At 37.7% G+C, this 17,238-nt stretch overlaps 1 protein-coding gene across 1 annotated transcript in view; it reads left to right on the top strand.

Annotated features, from left to right (window-relative positions):
- The window catches only part of CTNNA2 (catenin alpha 2), a 381,969-nt gene that overhangs the window by 266,070 nt on the left and 98,661 nt on the right, over positions 1–17,238 (top strand). Inside the window, 1 exon segment of the mRNA XM_030450894.1 lies at positions 5,334–5,414. Coding sequence (XP_030306754.1) covers positions 5,334–5,414 — 81 coding nt within the window.

The raw sequence follows: 17,238 nt of genomic DNA, 5'->3' as shown, positions 1-17,238 counted from the left end.
TTATGTCTGTTGTTCCAAATGTTTTTCTTCTTAGTACTAAGCTTCCTTTAATCACTTTTAAAAGGGCTATTGAACAGGAGCAGAGTTTTTAAAGAGTGATCTTGTTCAATATTTAAAATAAAATATAAGGACAGATATATTTTTGAGGAGCAGTTTACACCTTAATAAAACATTGTGTTATTGAAGTTCTAAATAAACTGTAAATAATGGAACCCTCTACCTAGGGGTTGATGAAAATATAAAAGTATATCAAGGTTTGGTAGCTTTTGGATCAATAGATAATCTTTCCACCTGTCTCCTGAAGACTAAATTACTCAGTTAAAGGCAATGAGGATGTCTTGGACAGGCACATGTAAGATGTTAGGAGACTTGAGTTTTCCCAGGTATTTTGGCTTAAATCTAAAGCAGCAGAGAAGAGAGAGGAATGTGTGAACAATGTTTCCAAAAAATTTTTATATAGCTTTAAGTTGTTATTATTTTTAGTTAGTAGTATTGGTATATTGAAACACTGAACTTCTAAGTTATGCAATTTAAAGAAAAAGGACGAAACCTCCCAACATCTGTCATCCAATTATCATACATATAGATTCTGACTGTGACATTATGTTGCAGATCTGCCTTTGCTGCACTTTTTCTGTATTGCTTATCCCTCTTCTCCCCTCCTTTAATAGGTCACTATTGTCAGCCATGTGCATGTCACTGATTTTTATTTTTTTTAATATAATATGCTCAAAATAGTGGGTTTGCATCTCACAGTAATGTGAGTAATTCTAACGTTTGAATTCAAGGATATTCATTACCCTAATATCTAAGCTCTCTTTATAATAATAATAATTTTGGTAGTAGCAATTTTATCTGTTTCATATGCTGAAATGTAAGGCCTGTGATTCCCATATTGTTGGTGTCTGGAATTATTCAACACTAACAGCACAATTCTTGTGAACATTCTGTGGTTCTGATCCAGCACTGTTCCTGTTTGGATCATCTGCTTCCAATGCTGTGTCCCATCCAAAAATGTGCTATTTCTTTAAGCTGCTTGGCCTGACTGCCCATGTCTTCATTCTGTGATATTCTCCAAGGTTAGAAAAGAGTGTCCTTGTGCTGATCAAAAGAATTCTTAATGAGCAATTCATGGGATATAAATATAATAGTTATAAAAAATATTTTGGGAAAGTTTTTTGACTCCAGCAGTATAAAGTGTCAACAGCTCATGAAAAGAAGAAAAAGATGGAGAGAAAAAGGTCTTTTTTCAAAAAGCAGAGATCATTCTAGCAGGTGCTGAAATCTCTTACCATCCTTAAGTGCTTTTTGTTATTGTTTTATTTCTCTTCTTAAATGAAGCTGAAGTTCCCTAACTAAGTGCTTACCTTATAATTATAATTACCTTATAAGTACCTAAAAAAAGCTTTTTAGGCTTTGCTTAATGTAAGGATGGCAATGATTGCTTTTGTTTGTTATTTTGTTGGTTTTGTAGGGTTTGGGGGTTGGTTTGTGTGGGGTATTCAGGCTTTTTTTTATCATTATCATAATTGTCAGGTAACATTGTTGACAGTGGTTCCGTCTGTAGGCATTTTCTGGAACAGTACCTCCTCATCTTCTTCCACTAACTGGACATGAATGTGTTGGAGAACTGCTCAACTTCTCATGCCAGGTGGTAAATCAGGCTTAAAAATGCTTACAAAGTATAGGAAGGGAGCTGGAACTTCTGTTGGATGATCTGGGAGGGAGATTGCAGCCTTGGGGTAGCAGTGCAATAGCAGAGCCTGTCCTGACCTGGGGAACTCTGCAGACAGCACAGCCCCTGGTTGAGAGCCCATGGAAATTATCTCCTTCTGATAGACCCAGAATAAATCAAAGAGGCAGGGAAAAGCTCTAAGGAAATTAGGAATGGGTGGAACACCAAATGAGGAAATCATCTGGAAATATCATGGGTAAAACCAGTATGCAAATGCTGTTAATGGTCACTAGACATCAGAGACCTGATTAATCTCTTTTCCTGTAGCAAAGTTCTCCTTATTACACCACGAATAGATGTTACTCTCTGAGTACCACTATTTCAGCATTCAGGGAATTCTGCATTTCTCCTCCTTCTCTTTGTAACCCAATGCCAGTAGCAATTTTTACCTCCTTTTTATGCCATCTCCAAAGTACCTTTCTTCCCTTTGCAGGAAAAGATTTAACAGAGAAATGCTGTAAGACTCAATATCAAGCTTTATGGGTTGCTTTTTTTTTTTTTTTTTTCAGCAAGACAGGAAACCACTAAATTCCTTTTTATCCCTTCTAGGAATAAAGGCCAAACATTATCACTGAGCAACGTTAATATAAGAGTATTTAAGGACTTAAATAAATAAACTTTAATAAACTTATATTTTCAGCACAGAGCAGATGGTGTTTGACAGACCTGCCTGAAGCTATGCAACATCACATGCCTTGCTGTTTGTTTTTTCAATAATGTGTTTTACTAAACAAATTCCTCCTTCTTTGAAATTATATGGTGAAGAAGGGGTCTTGTATCCAGATTGAAAGGCAGTAGCTATCAGGTGAACAACACTTAAAATTCCCAAATAAGTAAAAATTGTGCAGAGCATGGGAAGTGCCTCCATGAGCTCATCCATATCCATATGTGTTAACCAAATATTGCCATTCAAAGGGCTCAACTGGAGCTCTATCCACTTGGGTTGGTACCTTGGTTTTCAGCACAGATTGGGTCAGCCCATTTAGCATCCCAGGCAGTGTGTGGGCACAATTTGGGCAATTGCACAAAGCCAGGACTTTCTCAGTAATATAGATGAGGATTTTCTCTCTTTTAGAGGGAGAAGGGGCTGGCCAGATGGATACTGCCAGTTTGTGTTGTGTGGCCTAAGGGTCACAGAAGGGTTTCCAGTTGTCTTGTGTTTCACAATATTATGTACCTTAGGGGCCACTGTTTATGTAATATAAAACTAGGCTAAAAAAGTTGCAGGGTACATTTGGGGAGAGGCTTAGGAGAGATGCTAGGTGTAGGCTAGCATGGGCCTCAGTGATGTTTTCCTTCTATGAGTAATAACCTGAGTTAGAAACCTAAATTACCAACTTTTAAGTGAATCTCAAAACTTCTGGGTTGTTGTTTTGTTGGTTTTTTTATTCATTTAAAGAATGTCAGGACCCTGTGCTCCTAAACAGTGCAGTTTATGCATTGTATTTAGTGGCTTGCTGCCCTGGAACAGGTCCCAATTCAGGACAATTTTATGCTCCCCTAAATGGGTGCCAAACATTAAACACTTGATCTTCCATGATCACAAAATGCACCTGGCCCATGAGAGATCAGTGAAGAACAGTTAACTAGTTGTTTGAGAGCTGTAAACTACCATTCTAGCCTTTAAGTGTCACAGTGTTTGCTATTTGGTTACTCATATTGTTTTAATATTTACCAAGTTTACAGAGATTAACAGAAGAATCCTCAATTTTATGGAAAATAAAAAAAAATGTGCTTCATTAACCCAAAAAATGGGTTAAAATATTTGGTGTGGTTACATATCTTTCTAGGTCAGCAGGTTAAATCTTAAACAATGAGAAGGAAGAGAAGACTTCTAAAAATATAAAAATTGAATTATTTGACTGGAAAAATAAAGCATCCCAGAACACTAATGTCACCAAGGATACTGTTTTTTTAGCTGCTGGGCAGCACACAGCTGGAGTAATGGAAAATTTTCTTAGAGTACAGCTTTGTAGTCTAAGAAACCAGGAACCTGGCTGAGAGCAGCTCATCTGGCAGTCCCTGTTGTATCATCTAAACAGTTAGGAGAGGCTTCCTATACTTGAATGTGAAATTTTAGCTTGAAAATCTCTAGGTTATCATATAGCACATATGACAGGTGCTGTCTTGGACAAAATACCAAGGTCTAAACTTAGGACATCTAAAACTAAAAGTGTGTGTTGACATTGCTTATGCCAAAGAGCTGTGGTTCTTTAGCTTGGGAGCAGAATAATTCAGGGAAAGGATGAACAAGAAAAGTGAAATAAAAATATCATCGGGTTACACAGATGCTTCCTCTTGTATCACAGCAAATGCTTTCTCTCTCTGTGTTTTCTGATGTCAGTTTGTATGATTAACTCCAGACTTTATAAAGGATTCTTTTAAAAAACCTAAGGGGGTAAATTCATGTTTTATGTTAAATTCTGGGGGTACTTGACATTTTCATGTTTGAATGTCTATATTAAAAAAAAGAGGATGGGTTTTGCAGATATCTAAATGATCAGAAATGCATTGCCTTCATATCATAATTACAATTACAGACAATAATAGAAAGCAGACATTCCCTCAAATGAATGCTGAAAGCAGAAGATTGAACACAGGCCACTTGCCAGCATGGCCATGTAGAGCTGAAAACAGTTCTGTTCATTTTTGAGATCATTATTGAAGGGGTATGTTTAATCTCCATCCCACCTCAAAAGTGACTTTTCAATAGTTCCCAGAAATGTGTGCTATTAGGCTCAGCTGGAAATAGAAAATCACTCTTAATCATATGCAAGGAGCAGTTCTAAATAGGAGTATTTGAAAACAGCACTGGGAAGGAAAGAGTACTGCCAGAAAAAAATGGAAGACCATTTTGATTCTTGATGAAAAGCTATCAAACAGAGTTCAATGTGGTAAGAGATGTGACAAATCTTTAGAGAAGCAGTTTTCTCTTAAGAGAAAGGTAATACAGCTGACAGTCACTTAATGCTTTTTGTGCCATTGAACCTAAAAAAAAAAAAAACCAACATTTTTTTATTCATTCTTTATGAGCCATAAAAAGATTTTCCCCTTCCTTTTTAATCTTCGTGAGGATTCTTGCTTTGAGACTTCCTGCAGGAAAGTGTTTTAAATGGAAGTCTTCTTTATGCTGCACCTAATGTCTACCAATATGATTCCTCTTACAGGCACAGGGACCATTTTTCTGTCCTCAAGCTGTGTTGCTGCTTATTATCACGTTTAACATTCCCAGTGCCTGGCAGGATGGAGATTAGAAACTCTTAATATTCATTTTATAGTGAAAGGTCTTGCCAGATTTTGGGAGCATAGGCTGTAATATATGCACATAATTTATCGCTGGAAAAGTTCTGAGGTCTCTCGTGAGTCACCTTAATCTTTCTTCTTAATCTTTCTTCTTCCATTTTAGCATTGTTTTAAAATAATTTGCTATACCCCCCGCATGTAAACATATTAAAAGCATCACATTGGAAATAACAACTTGATGGAATCTACCAAAAGGGATGCGTAGTTTTCCTTTGATAAATCTGTACTGTTTTATTTGAAAGTCTCTATTTTCCTGGAGTGCTCATCTCTAACTCCCAAATTTCATTTTTAACAGACTGGAAGGAAGGAGAAGGGGGACCCACTCAACATTGCTATTGACAAGATGACCAAGAAAACACGAGACCTTCGAAGACAGGTACCCTGTGCTTTTTATACTGCTGCTTGAATCACCAAGGGTCTCATTGCTTTTCAGCTTCAGACCATTTTTACCACTTGTAGAGGTATTAAGAATATCTGTCCTTATGGCACTACATTACACTTGACATTAAGCAAAGGACTAGTCATTCCTGAGCCAAAAAATTGAAAAAAGGGAGACTGAAACGTGTTCCAGTTGCAACGTTCAATGGTCTTAATATGTGGGAGTGTAGGCAGATTGGCCAGACCTTCACTGCCTTTGCAGCCCAGCAACCCCAGTCATAAAAACACTGGCATATGTGCTTATTTGTATTTATTTGAATATTCTCATTGAAGTAACAGGAATGAGGAGCAGAATATGAAAACGCTTGTATGAGCTGAGTATTTCAAAGTGCTGTATTAAATAAAGAGCCTACAAGATACAAAGGAAGGTAATAAATAACAGGTTGCCCAGAGAGGTGGTAGATGCCCCATCTCTGGAAACATTCCAGGTCAGGTTGGACAGGGCTCTGAGCAACCTGATTTAGTTGAAGATGTCCCTGCCCACTGCAGGGAGGTTGGAATAGATAAATTTAAGGGTTCCAACCCAAACTATTCTGTGGTACTACAAAGAATGGGTTAAACCATAAAGGCTGACTTTCTTACATTACGTTTATCATTGTATTTGGTAATAAGGCTGAAAGATTTCTTTAAAAAAGCTTGAGATAGAAGAGAATAGAAGGGAGAGTGGCAAACAAAGGGGAGAAACCTTTCATAGGTTTCCTTTCACACTTTTTAAGTTAAGGCAGATGGGATTGTCTTTTTTTACCTCTTTTTTTCTCCTTTTGAGATGATCCCAATTCTGAATTTTCTGAAAAAATAATAACAATTTAAGCAGACTGCCTGCCCAGGCATAGGTTACCTTTGTGAAAATGATGCAAAATCCACACTTCTGCAAGACTAAGTAAGGACTTCATGTATCTTCAGAGAGCTATTTGCATTATGATGGCTTCAGGAAGAGTGGCCTCTATGGGCATTTTGAATCAGTGCTCTGCACTGCTAGAACTCAGCTCAGTGAATTTCTTCCTTAAATCTCAGCAAACACGTTTGAGGATCATGTTCTCAGAGCTCCTTTCTCCAAATAATAAAAATTTTGCAATGGAGTAAGGGACAATATGATTTATTGACTCCCCTGTATAAAGCCCAGCACCACATCTCTTGCCTGGCTTGTCACAGAAGATCTCTGCTGTTCTGACCTCCAAATTGAAGGGTTCCTAGGTTCTGCAGTGAAGCTTGTAGCATGTGTTTCCTCCCACCTCTGTTCTTCTTGCTTGAAGGAAGTAGCAGACTAGCACATGAGTTGCTGTTCTGTGTGAGGCTCTCAGCAGTAACCTGAATTACTCATCTCTAAAGCCAAATTTACTCCTAAACGTGATATGAAAATGGCACCTTTCTTAATAAACTGTCTGCTTCTCGTGTATATTCAGCCCCTTGGGTGCTGAATTCAATCTCAGAAACATTGGAACCCTGCATGTGGGTAAAGTGAAGCACATATATAAATATTTTCATGTTTGGAAACGAAGCTTTTAATACAGTTTCTGGTATTTATGAACGTTAATCACGTAGGTATAATGTTTATTAAATTTTGCTAGTTGCTAGTAAACTAATCAAGATTAGATCATAATTGTGCTAGGCTTTTGCATGAGCACAGAGGAAGCTGGAGTCATCACATCTATACATATGTGTGTATACATATACAGTATACATATGTGTGTCTACCCAGACCGGTCTGTAACACCCCCCCCAGCTAAATTTCAGAAGATGAGGATGTCACTGAGGGCTTGATTTAATGGCTGGGGAGAAGGATTTGAAGGTTAAGAAGAAATGAACCACAGCTGAAATTGCAGTGTTAAACTATTGCAATGTTTCTATTTTGGGCTAAATCATGGAAGAGGCAATGAACTTTGAATATCATCATGCTTTTTGGTTTTGATGAATCCCTTTTAAAGCAGCCTTGCTTGGCAGATTTAGGAAACTTAGTGTTACCACCAGAAAGCTGGACATTCTATAGAATATGTTTTGGGAATGAAGAAGGCATATATATTTTATTTGGTAGTCAGGCTCCCTTGCAAGGCTTCAGTAGTCAACCATTTAAGACTGATTTTTCTTACTCTCCCCAGGTTACTTGGCTTTTTATCTCTGAGATTTTATTTGATTATTTAAAGAACATGCAGACATGTGAAATGATTGTGGTTGGGCTACACAGTGCTAAAATTCCAGCTCAGGATTTCCAGTCACATCAATAATAATTCCTATTCTGATGAAATTACATCTTTTACACTCATCATTTAAACTCTCCTGGGCATTGGAAAACGACTGTGGAGATCTAATTGTATGTCTTAATATAAACTGCCAGTAAGAACATCAACCCAAGTCAGACTGAACAAATTCTTGGAAGCAGCTGAGTCTCACCAGCCCATAGCTCACTGTTGTCATTCCTTCCTCTACTTGGCACAATTTGGAAGAAGCACAGAGTTGTGTGTCTGATACCCAGTTGTGCCAATTGGCAGGATTTGGGGTCTTTCTCCTCCCTGGTACGCAAATCTGTTGTAAAAAAAGCAAAGCAAAACCTCAAAAACCCCACCAAAGACCTGAACAAAAATCATTTTTCCCTAGACCAGCAGTGAGGTGCTTGTTGATGCCACTTATTTTGTCTGGTTTTTTACCTCCACAGGGAGAAAAATAAATAGTAACCCTATAGTTTCTATACTGCAACTGCTCCTGTGTCAAGCTTTGCAGCTCTGCAGTGACATTGAAAGCAAGGCAGGCAGGAAGGACACACCAAAGAGGTTGGCTGACACATGAGCTGGATACCCAGTGAGGACCAACATGGTCCATAGATCATTTGGAGTTGCCTGAGCAAGGCACCAGCTGTTCTGCTGTCACCACCACTGCTGTCCCACCTGGCAGTGCCTCTGCCTCCTGCCCTGCTGCCAGCAGCTCCTTCCCTTCCCTCCTCTCCCCTTCCAGCTATCAGCTGAGTTTGTTCAGTCTGGGTCAGGCAGTCTTTTTCTCCACAAGGAATAATAACCAAATCCATCAGTTTTCTCCTACAAAGCAGGTATCTGTACTGCTGTCAGCAGCATCCTGGATTAAAGTAAAATAATTTTTCATTTTTTGTCCATTCAAGCCAGACTGATGTGTTGTTTGCCTCCAACTGGAAGAATTGCAGAGCAATAGGAAGGGTTTTTACCAGTGGTTTTCCATTTATACTGGAAATGAGACTCTCATCTAGCTGTCAAGGATTATTTTTCCACCTCCTGCAGAATTAGGTTTATACTGTTATTAAAACTTGTTACATCCTCATTATGAAATACTCAACAGAAAATATTCCCTTTCTTTAAAATTGAAAAACATCATCTATCCAGAAATTTAATTTTTGAAAATAAAATTTAGGACATGCTGACAGTGTCAAAAAGTCACTTTGGGATTTTTTCAGTGGTTTCAAATCTTCATTTTGTAACTTTGCAGTTTATTTTAGCTTATCATTGAAAATATTAATATATATGTAGTAATAAGTATTGAAAATGAAAAACATTTTTTTCAGAATTATGAAGAAAAATTTTAATTGTTCTAGGACATTTTGAAATTTTTGAAATTTTCAGGATTTCTTTTGAGGTAAAATAAGCAAAAAAGTTAAAAGCACTTAAAGGTGGGGTTCTGGTGGCCCTTGCAGTTTACACACCAAAACTTTATTATAAAATATATCAAAAGGACCTGTGAAATAGAAAAAACAGAATAAGATTAAAAACACCTTCAGTTATTATCCTCCTGAACCTTTGGTCCCTTTTTGGTTAGAAATAGTCTAGAAAAAAAACTTTTCCGAAAGTTAAATATTGATGAGACAAATACCTCCTGTAAATTATTAACCCAAATCTGGTAAAACTAAGATCTTGGGGAAAAAAACTTGATCAGATTCAGTTTGCACCTAATTCATAGGTCTCTGAAAGTACCCCCAGTTCAGTGTACTTTTTACATAGGGGTTACAACAGTCTGAATTAGGGAACAGGCTGTGTAAACTTCTGAGGTTTATTTGTCATACAGCTTTTTTCTAGCTCTTGAGAGGGAGTGGTTCTCCATTTGCTCTTTACATCGGTCACTTCCACTTAGATTCAGTTGGATCACTGCAGTTTCTCAATGCTATTTGTGGTAAAATTAATTGTTCATCACTTTGAAACCTGCCAAAAGTTGAGACAGACTCTACAGACTTTCAGAATAAAAGAAACGTGAGTACTCGCTCATGAAATAAGATGAAAGGGACACCTAAAACTGGAAAAAAAAAAAAAAAAAAGTGTTTGGAACAGATTCATTGCAGCTAGGCCATACATTTCAAATTACATTGTGGATAGACACAGGATGTTTTCAGTCCATGGACTTAAATCTCTCTCTCTCTTCAAGGATATGCAAAGCTTGCTTCATTACAGTGTGTAAATGCTTTGAAGAAAACACAGAACCCCCTCCAAATGAAGCAATTCTACCATCATTTTGCAGCCAAGCTACTGTTTCATGACCAAATGACTTGGCACATACTGTAGGAAGGGGCCAGTGGCACCTGGAAGTTACATCCTGTTGCCTTGAATCATGATTTACTGCCATCATTTTTTAATTTATCCTTTCTCCTTTCTAAAATGCTCTGTGGAGCCAGCAGGAGTTACTGGCCAGTTTCAGAGGAATAGTCTGAAACACAGAAATACCAAGTTGCTTCTGCAGGTGAAGCTGCCTCATCTTAGGAGTTCTGTGTGGTACCAGCTGGAGGAGGTACACAGAAGCCCAAGGAAAGTGGGAGTGCAGACAAATTGACATCTTCAGAAGAAAGCAGTGAACCTAAATCTAATGAAACTTCATAGATAACCAATGGCTTTGAGCTCCTTTGAGAAGCTGAAAATGACATCCCCAAAAAATGAAAACCTCATAATAAGGGAGCAGAGGGAAGAGAAAAAAAGAACTCTGGGAATTCAGACCAACTGATGTCAACTCTGGAAAATGGGTGATAATATAAGGAAGCTGGTTTACCCTCAGTCTCCTCTCCAGCCCATGGAGAGGTTACCTTCAAAGGTGGTTTGGGGATTTGGGGATTTGAGGACATACTTTGCTTCATGTGTAGGGAGTCAGAAGCAAACTGCTTCCTAGTTTAGACACCCAAAAGCTAGCAGGTAGACTCGGGTAGATAATTCTTCTACTTTCAAGCTCTAGATCCAGTCAGCACTGCAGAAGAAAGTGCATTTCTTGGAGGGCTGGGGAAGCAAACTTTGCCTCTGATGCCATTAAATGTAGGATCTAATGCACCCTTAGTTGCAAGCAAGAAGGTACAGCTAAGGTTATAAATACTGAATGTCTTTTTTTTTTTTTTTTAATTCAAGGTCTGTATAATTTAAGGAGGGCTAAAAACACATAAAGAGAGAGGGTCAGGGACCTTACCTAGCTCACATAACCTTGAGAATTTGTAGAAGAGTTGCTACAGCGTTCTAAAGATGCAGAACTTCAGACACGTGCCAAGTAGTGGAAGAATACCCAAGAAGGTTGAAAATTTAGCCTTGTTTGAACATTTACCAAGGATTTATTTTGTGAAGGCAAAGTTGAAGCAAGGTCATACTTTAATAGATGATCCACAGGAGTCTTGTTAATGCTGTGTTATATTGCCAAAGATGAGGTATTGGTTGTTCCCAAGGGAAAGCACTGTGTGATAGGTGATATTGCCTCATTCTGCTGCCTGAAAATGCTTCTTGACAAAATGTTGGCATTTTTTAAAGGCAGCCAGCCATAAGTCAATGTAAGTGTCTTTGAACCTCAGGCCACCTGCTGCATCAGCTCTTGCTCATTAGAAACTTATCACCTTTTCCTTGCTGCTTAATCGGTTCTGGTTTTGCCTGCAGGGACTCCAGTGCTCTTGATTATGGAAATCTAGAAGCTGGCTTTCAGAAAGCAGTCTATCAAATGCTAACACAGATTTATTTCCTTGCCAGCTTTACATCTTTGTTTCTTGTGTGTATTTAATGGGGGTGCAATTCATTGCTTGCACATCAGAACTTCTTTGTTGGGTTTCAGCAGCAGCTTTTACGTGGGTATGAGACAAGAGTCTGCTGTGATAATGGGCAAAGATACTGATGCTGCACCTAATATTGAGTCTTCTGCTCTTTCAGCTGTCATTGAATTTGTAGTCCCTCCTTAAAGCAGCTGAAGTCAGCATACTCTGAATTTTACCAGCCTGGACTGAAAGAAATGAAGGCCCCTGGCATACTCTTCAATACTGCATCCACTTTTTGCCTCCTGCCTAACTGGTGTGTTTACTTTAGGAAAGGAGTTTTAGAAAAATATCTAAAAATCTGATCTAAAAAGTTGGAGGCAATGAACTCTTATTTAACTAGCTTTTAATTGTGGTTTTTGCACTGATCTTATTAGAATGCACGTGTCTGTCTCCCCCCCAAATGCACAACTTCTAGATGTTTTTCACTGTGACATTGAGGTTTATATGGTGCTCTGAAGTGCTTCAGAGGAAATTGAGAGTGGTTTAATACTGCTGATTTACTCTTTCAGGTCTGCAGTAATTTCCTTACTGCCTAATTATAAGGCTCAGTTTAATTTACTCTACACATAATGTTTACTGATGCACATATGGTGCCATATTTCAGCAAACTCTACCCATACCAGGTAGTTTTGTGTGAGGCTACAGTCTGTAATATTTTCATCAAATAAAGGAAACTTTGATTTGCTACATAATACAATGAATTATTTTTGTCTAACAAAATATACAGAGTGTAGCAACAGCTACTTGTGCATTTTAAAATAGGGGCTTGACTTTTTAAACTTTTTTTTTTTAAAAAAATACTGAATGAAGTTGTGAGATTTAGCTTTCCAAAGGGGCTCATGAAGAATTATGAGGCAAAACTCAGTGACAGCTATATTGCATTAGAGTAGATTACTGCACAGAGTTTGTCTATTATTCCTGAAATAATGAGCCATCATAAAAGCTCACATATTTCAATATTTTTACTTTGTACTTACACCAGGAACTTTAGAAGACATCTATCTCTGTAATCACTGCAGAGAAACAAGTAGGGAGTTAAAACTCTTTTCAATGAAAGACACTGTAAATGTGGGAGCAACTCAGCAGAGGTGTGTACAGTTGCTGCTAGAAAGAAAGAAAAAACCCCACAACACACATACACACACAAAAAAAAAAACCCCAAAGAAAAAAACTCCAAAAACCTATTCAGAGAACTTTCTATTGATGATAGTTTTACACAAAGAAGCTTTCACTGTGCTGTAGTGTCAGCCAGAGAATGACCTTTGGTCACATCAGCTAAAGAAACTTCTAGGAGCTTGGATTCATAAAGGGTGCTTCAAATGTTGGTTCTCATTACCAGTAATGCAGTAGCATGAGGTAGAGAGCACTATAAATGTAGAGAAAAACTTAGTCCTTTTGCAAAGACTCCTATAATTCTGCCCTCCTAATGGATTTATGAGCAATGGCAAAGCTTGTAGAATTTAATTTCCAAATGGAATTCCAGTGCTGCATTTGTTTCATAATTAACTTTTTTTTACCTTTTTTGTGGTAACACTATCTCTAACCTATAATAAAATGTCTTTAATGCTACTTGTTATTAAGAAACAAGAAATATTAAAAGTTTTGTTTGCAGTTTGTAGAAAACACTGTGAAACACACACAACTTAGAGAAATGTTTCCTCTCTTCTTTGAGAAGAAAACAAAGTAAAATCAAAATGAAAACCAAACCAAAAAAACTCAGCCACCAACTTAAAAGAAACCCAATGAAAAGAACCCCAGACTGTGATGATACAGAAAGGGCTTTTCTGAAAGGCAAGGATAGTAAGTGATAAAATCAAGTATCAGTCATCTCTGTCAGAGGTGCAGGATCTGTGTGTGACTTTGACTGTTGGAAAAGTTGATGAGAAATCCATTTTTGCAGAAAAAAATCAATTTTTAATCTTGTTTCAACCATTGTCTTGAACTCCAATAGACCAGTTGGCCAAAGACAGTTCCTATCAGCTTTTGTTGGGATTACATCTCTAGGTCTTAGAGAAGCTGGTGGTAATTTTCACTGGGCCATCCTGTTCCTGCAGCTGGTGTAGGTGGGAATCTATGACACATTTAGCACTTTGTTGACTATTTAAAGCTCATTAGATCTAATTCCTTTAACTTAGAGCATAACTTCATTAAGGGTTTTCATAGACTTGCTTCCCATTTGTAACCAAATTGCTATTTAACCTCCCCAGAACAGTTCTGTCTCCAATTATTTTTTTATTTACCACATTTCTTAAAAAAAATCAAGCTCCAAAGTCACTCTCTTTTATTTAAATATCATTTCAACAGAGCCTGAGGCAACACATCAAGATCCACAATGTGTTTTGGTTCTTGGTTCAATCCATGATTTTTTTCTTCCTCACTACCTTCCTCTTTATCACACCTCTTTTGCATCAGACCCTCTAGTTTTGCCATCTTGATGATGGTTTTGACACTTTACAGCCCTCCTCAGTTTTCACAAGGATATTTTTAAAAGCTACTATGGTTCTATTCATAATTGATAGAAGTCATAAATATTTGCTACTACCCCAGCACTCCAGTCAGCTCTGGGATTTTATTCTTCTATCCAGACATGAAAAAATGTCAAGAGTTTTTGCTCTGGTATTTTATTTCTTTTTTTTGGGGGGGGGGATGTATATGGGTGCCTGCTACAATCTCTAAGATTCTTCTCTGCTTTCATGGAACTGCATTAATGTTGCTAACAAGCCCAAGGCTTGCTCTTGCAAAAAAAAATAAAAATTCTTTGAAATACCAGTATCATTTCTAAGTCACAAAAACTCATAATACCTCCTCCCCACCCCCAAAACAACAACAACAAAAAAGTCAAATCAGTGGGGATTAACTTCACTAGAACTTGGTAACTTGGTTCTATCCAGACATGAAAAAATGTCAAGAGTTTTTGCTCTGATATTTTTGGGGGGGTGGGGGGATGTATATGGGTGCCTGCTACAATCTCTAAGATTCTTCTCTGCTTTCATGAGGCTGCACTAATGATGCTAACAAGCCCAAGGCTTGCTCTTGAAAAAAAAAAATTCTTTGCAATACCAGTATTGTTTCTAAGTCACAAAAATTCATAATACCCCCTTCCCACCCCCAAAACAAAAGTCAAATCAGTGGGGATTAACTTCACTAGAACTTGTTAACTTGGTTCTATCCAGACATGAAAAAATGTCAAGAGTTTTTGCTCTGATATTTTTTTTTAGGGGGTGGGGGGATGTATATGGGTGCCTGCTACAATCTCTAAGATTCTTCTCTGCTTTCATGAGGCTGCACTAATGATGCTAACAAGCCCAAGGCTTGCTCTTGAAAAAACAAAAAAAAAATTTCTTTGCAATACCAGTATCATTTCTAAGTCACAAAAACTCATAATACCTCCTCCCCACCCCCAAAACAAAAACAAAAAGAAGTCAAATCAGTGGGGATTAACTTCACTAGAACTTGTTAACTTGGTTCTATCCAGACATGAAAAAATGTCAAGAGTTTTTGCTCTGATATTTTTTTTTTGGGGGGGGGATGTATATGGGTGCCTGCTACAATCTCTAAGATTCTTGTCTGCTTTCATGAAGCTGCATTAATGTTGCTAACAAGCCCAAGGCTTGCTCTTGAAAAAAAAAAATTCTTTGCAATACCAGTATTGTTTCTAAGTCACAAAAATTCATAATACCCCCTTCCCACCCCCAAAACAAAAGTCAAATCAGTGGGGATTAACTTCACTAGAACTTGGTAACTTGGTTCTTCTGTGCTTCTGCCCATATGCCATGGAGAGGAGTCCTTTGTAGTGACCTACAACTAGGAGGAAGGTTGTGGGTTGTTCTGTGTGAGTCACACTCTTTTTCAAAGTTCTGGTCCAACTTTGTCACTTCAAGGTACTTTTCATTAGTAACTTCATCCCCAGTCTTTTTCTGGCCAGGAAAGTTTCTCTTTAAAGAGAATAAAGTTCACACACAGAAAAATAGATGAAGAAATATGATCAGTCTTTGTGACAGCATTTCTTCCTGAATGTTTCTAGGCTCAAATCTTCTACATTTTTAGGTAGTATATTCCAGAAATCTGTAGTTTGAGTGTGATGCATGCTTTAAATGTAATCTTATATTTCCTGTTTAATCTATCGAGACACAAGTAGCAGCAGAAGGATTCACATCCCCCAGTCCAACATTTTTTGGTCACATCTTCATGGATTGCACTATGCAGAATAATTTGGGAGTCTCTTCAACATTCTGCTGCAGTAGCTTCTAATGGTCACTGCCTTATTCTCCAGAACTCAATTTCACACTATATTGGAGGAGCCACTGCAGTGGAGAGGGCTTTATTGTCATCTCTTTCAATTAAATTCCTACCTGTTTGGGAGTGCTCTGCAGCTGCAAACTGGAGCTGGGTGCAGCTTGTAATGCATGTGATATAGAAAAGGGTGAAAAAGGTACTCCCTAGTAAAATTTTGTTACAGATAGCTTTATACTGGCAGGCTTTATAGTTTAACAATCTGTTAGAGTCATTAATCTCCTGCTGTGACTTTACCTTCCAGTGTCAGGATTAGACATTTAATTCTCTACTAGACTGTAAGTAGCACTGGGACATTTTGGTTCTAAAATTGTTATATAGCCATGGAAAACATCATTTCAGTGGGCAGTTTAACCTCTTTGAGCTCAATTATAGCTGTGAATCAACAATGATAAACCAGCCCTAAATAGTGCTTGGAACAGGAGAACATGGTGCTAGCAAAACCAGCAACTGACTCTGCACCATAAACTGACTAAATTGACTGAACTGGAAAGACATAAAATCTGCCTTGTGGTAAACCATATTTTAAAAAATATTTGCAGGTTTTGATGTTTTTCTTTTTTATCTTTGTGCTGGTCTGGCAAACATTATTCTGTTAGCTACGTGTTAATTAATAAAGTTTTCTCCATGGCAAAATGATTTCAACAAGTCCTTTAGCTAATGTGCTTTCTCCTCTAACAAATGGAGTTTCATGCAGTGGAAACTACCCACACTTTGCAGTCACCTCTGGCTTAAAAATTCAGTGGGGAGAAAAAAAAAACCAAGCTAAAGCATTGTCTTATGAGTAATCGTTTGTGTCATAATATTTGCATCAGTATGCAGGGTAAATCAAGGCACTGCAAAGACATTTGGTAATGTACAAGCACAAGATCTCACGTTGGGTTTAGAATAAAACTTGACATGTCTTTGCCTCATGTTTTATGACCATTTAAATTCAAGTCACGGGCTTCTCCCGTTCCCTTTGCAACTGATGTTGGTTGCATGAAGCAGTAAAATCCGTGGGTGCATAAACCATTGTTTTGTCTGGAGTTTGTTGCAGTACACAGAGGGAAATACAAGATTAGTTTTCCAGTAGTTATTTACCTTGATGAATAGCCCTGATTGTATCAAATAGACTGGTAATGCTGAGCAAATACTTCTAAATGTCTTGTCTTGTGCAATTAATATTGCCTTGTCATGTATCCATTTGAGTTACTGGATGAATGTCTTATGTTCATACTCCTGTCACATAGAACAAATGATTTTGTCAAGTCGTTCTTTACAGCTTGGGCTGATGGATGGCAAAATTTGTGGTCTCCTGTGTATATAAAAGGCGTTAACTGCACCTTTCAACTCCAGTGCAAGGGCATCAGACTCAGGCTCAGATAACTGATTTCTAAAGGAATTATGATGCATGTTTACATGAGGGATCAGAAATATGCTACTGACATCTATGATTAATACAGCATATTAAAATAGAATTTGTTAA

This window comes from Calypte anna, chromosome 4B (assembly GCF_003957555.1).
Source record: "Calypte anna isolate BGI_N300 chromosome 4B, bCalAnn1_v1.p, whole genome shotgun sequence".
Classification (NCBI taxonomy): Eukaryota; Metazoa; Chordata; class Aves; order Apodiformes; family Trochilidae; genus Calypte; species Calypte anna.
Note: the sequence above shows the minus strand (reverse complement) of the source record. Positions and strands in the feature narration are given on the sequence as shown.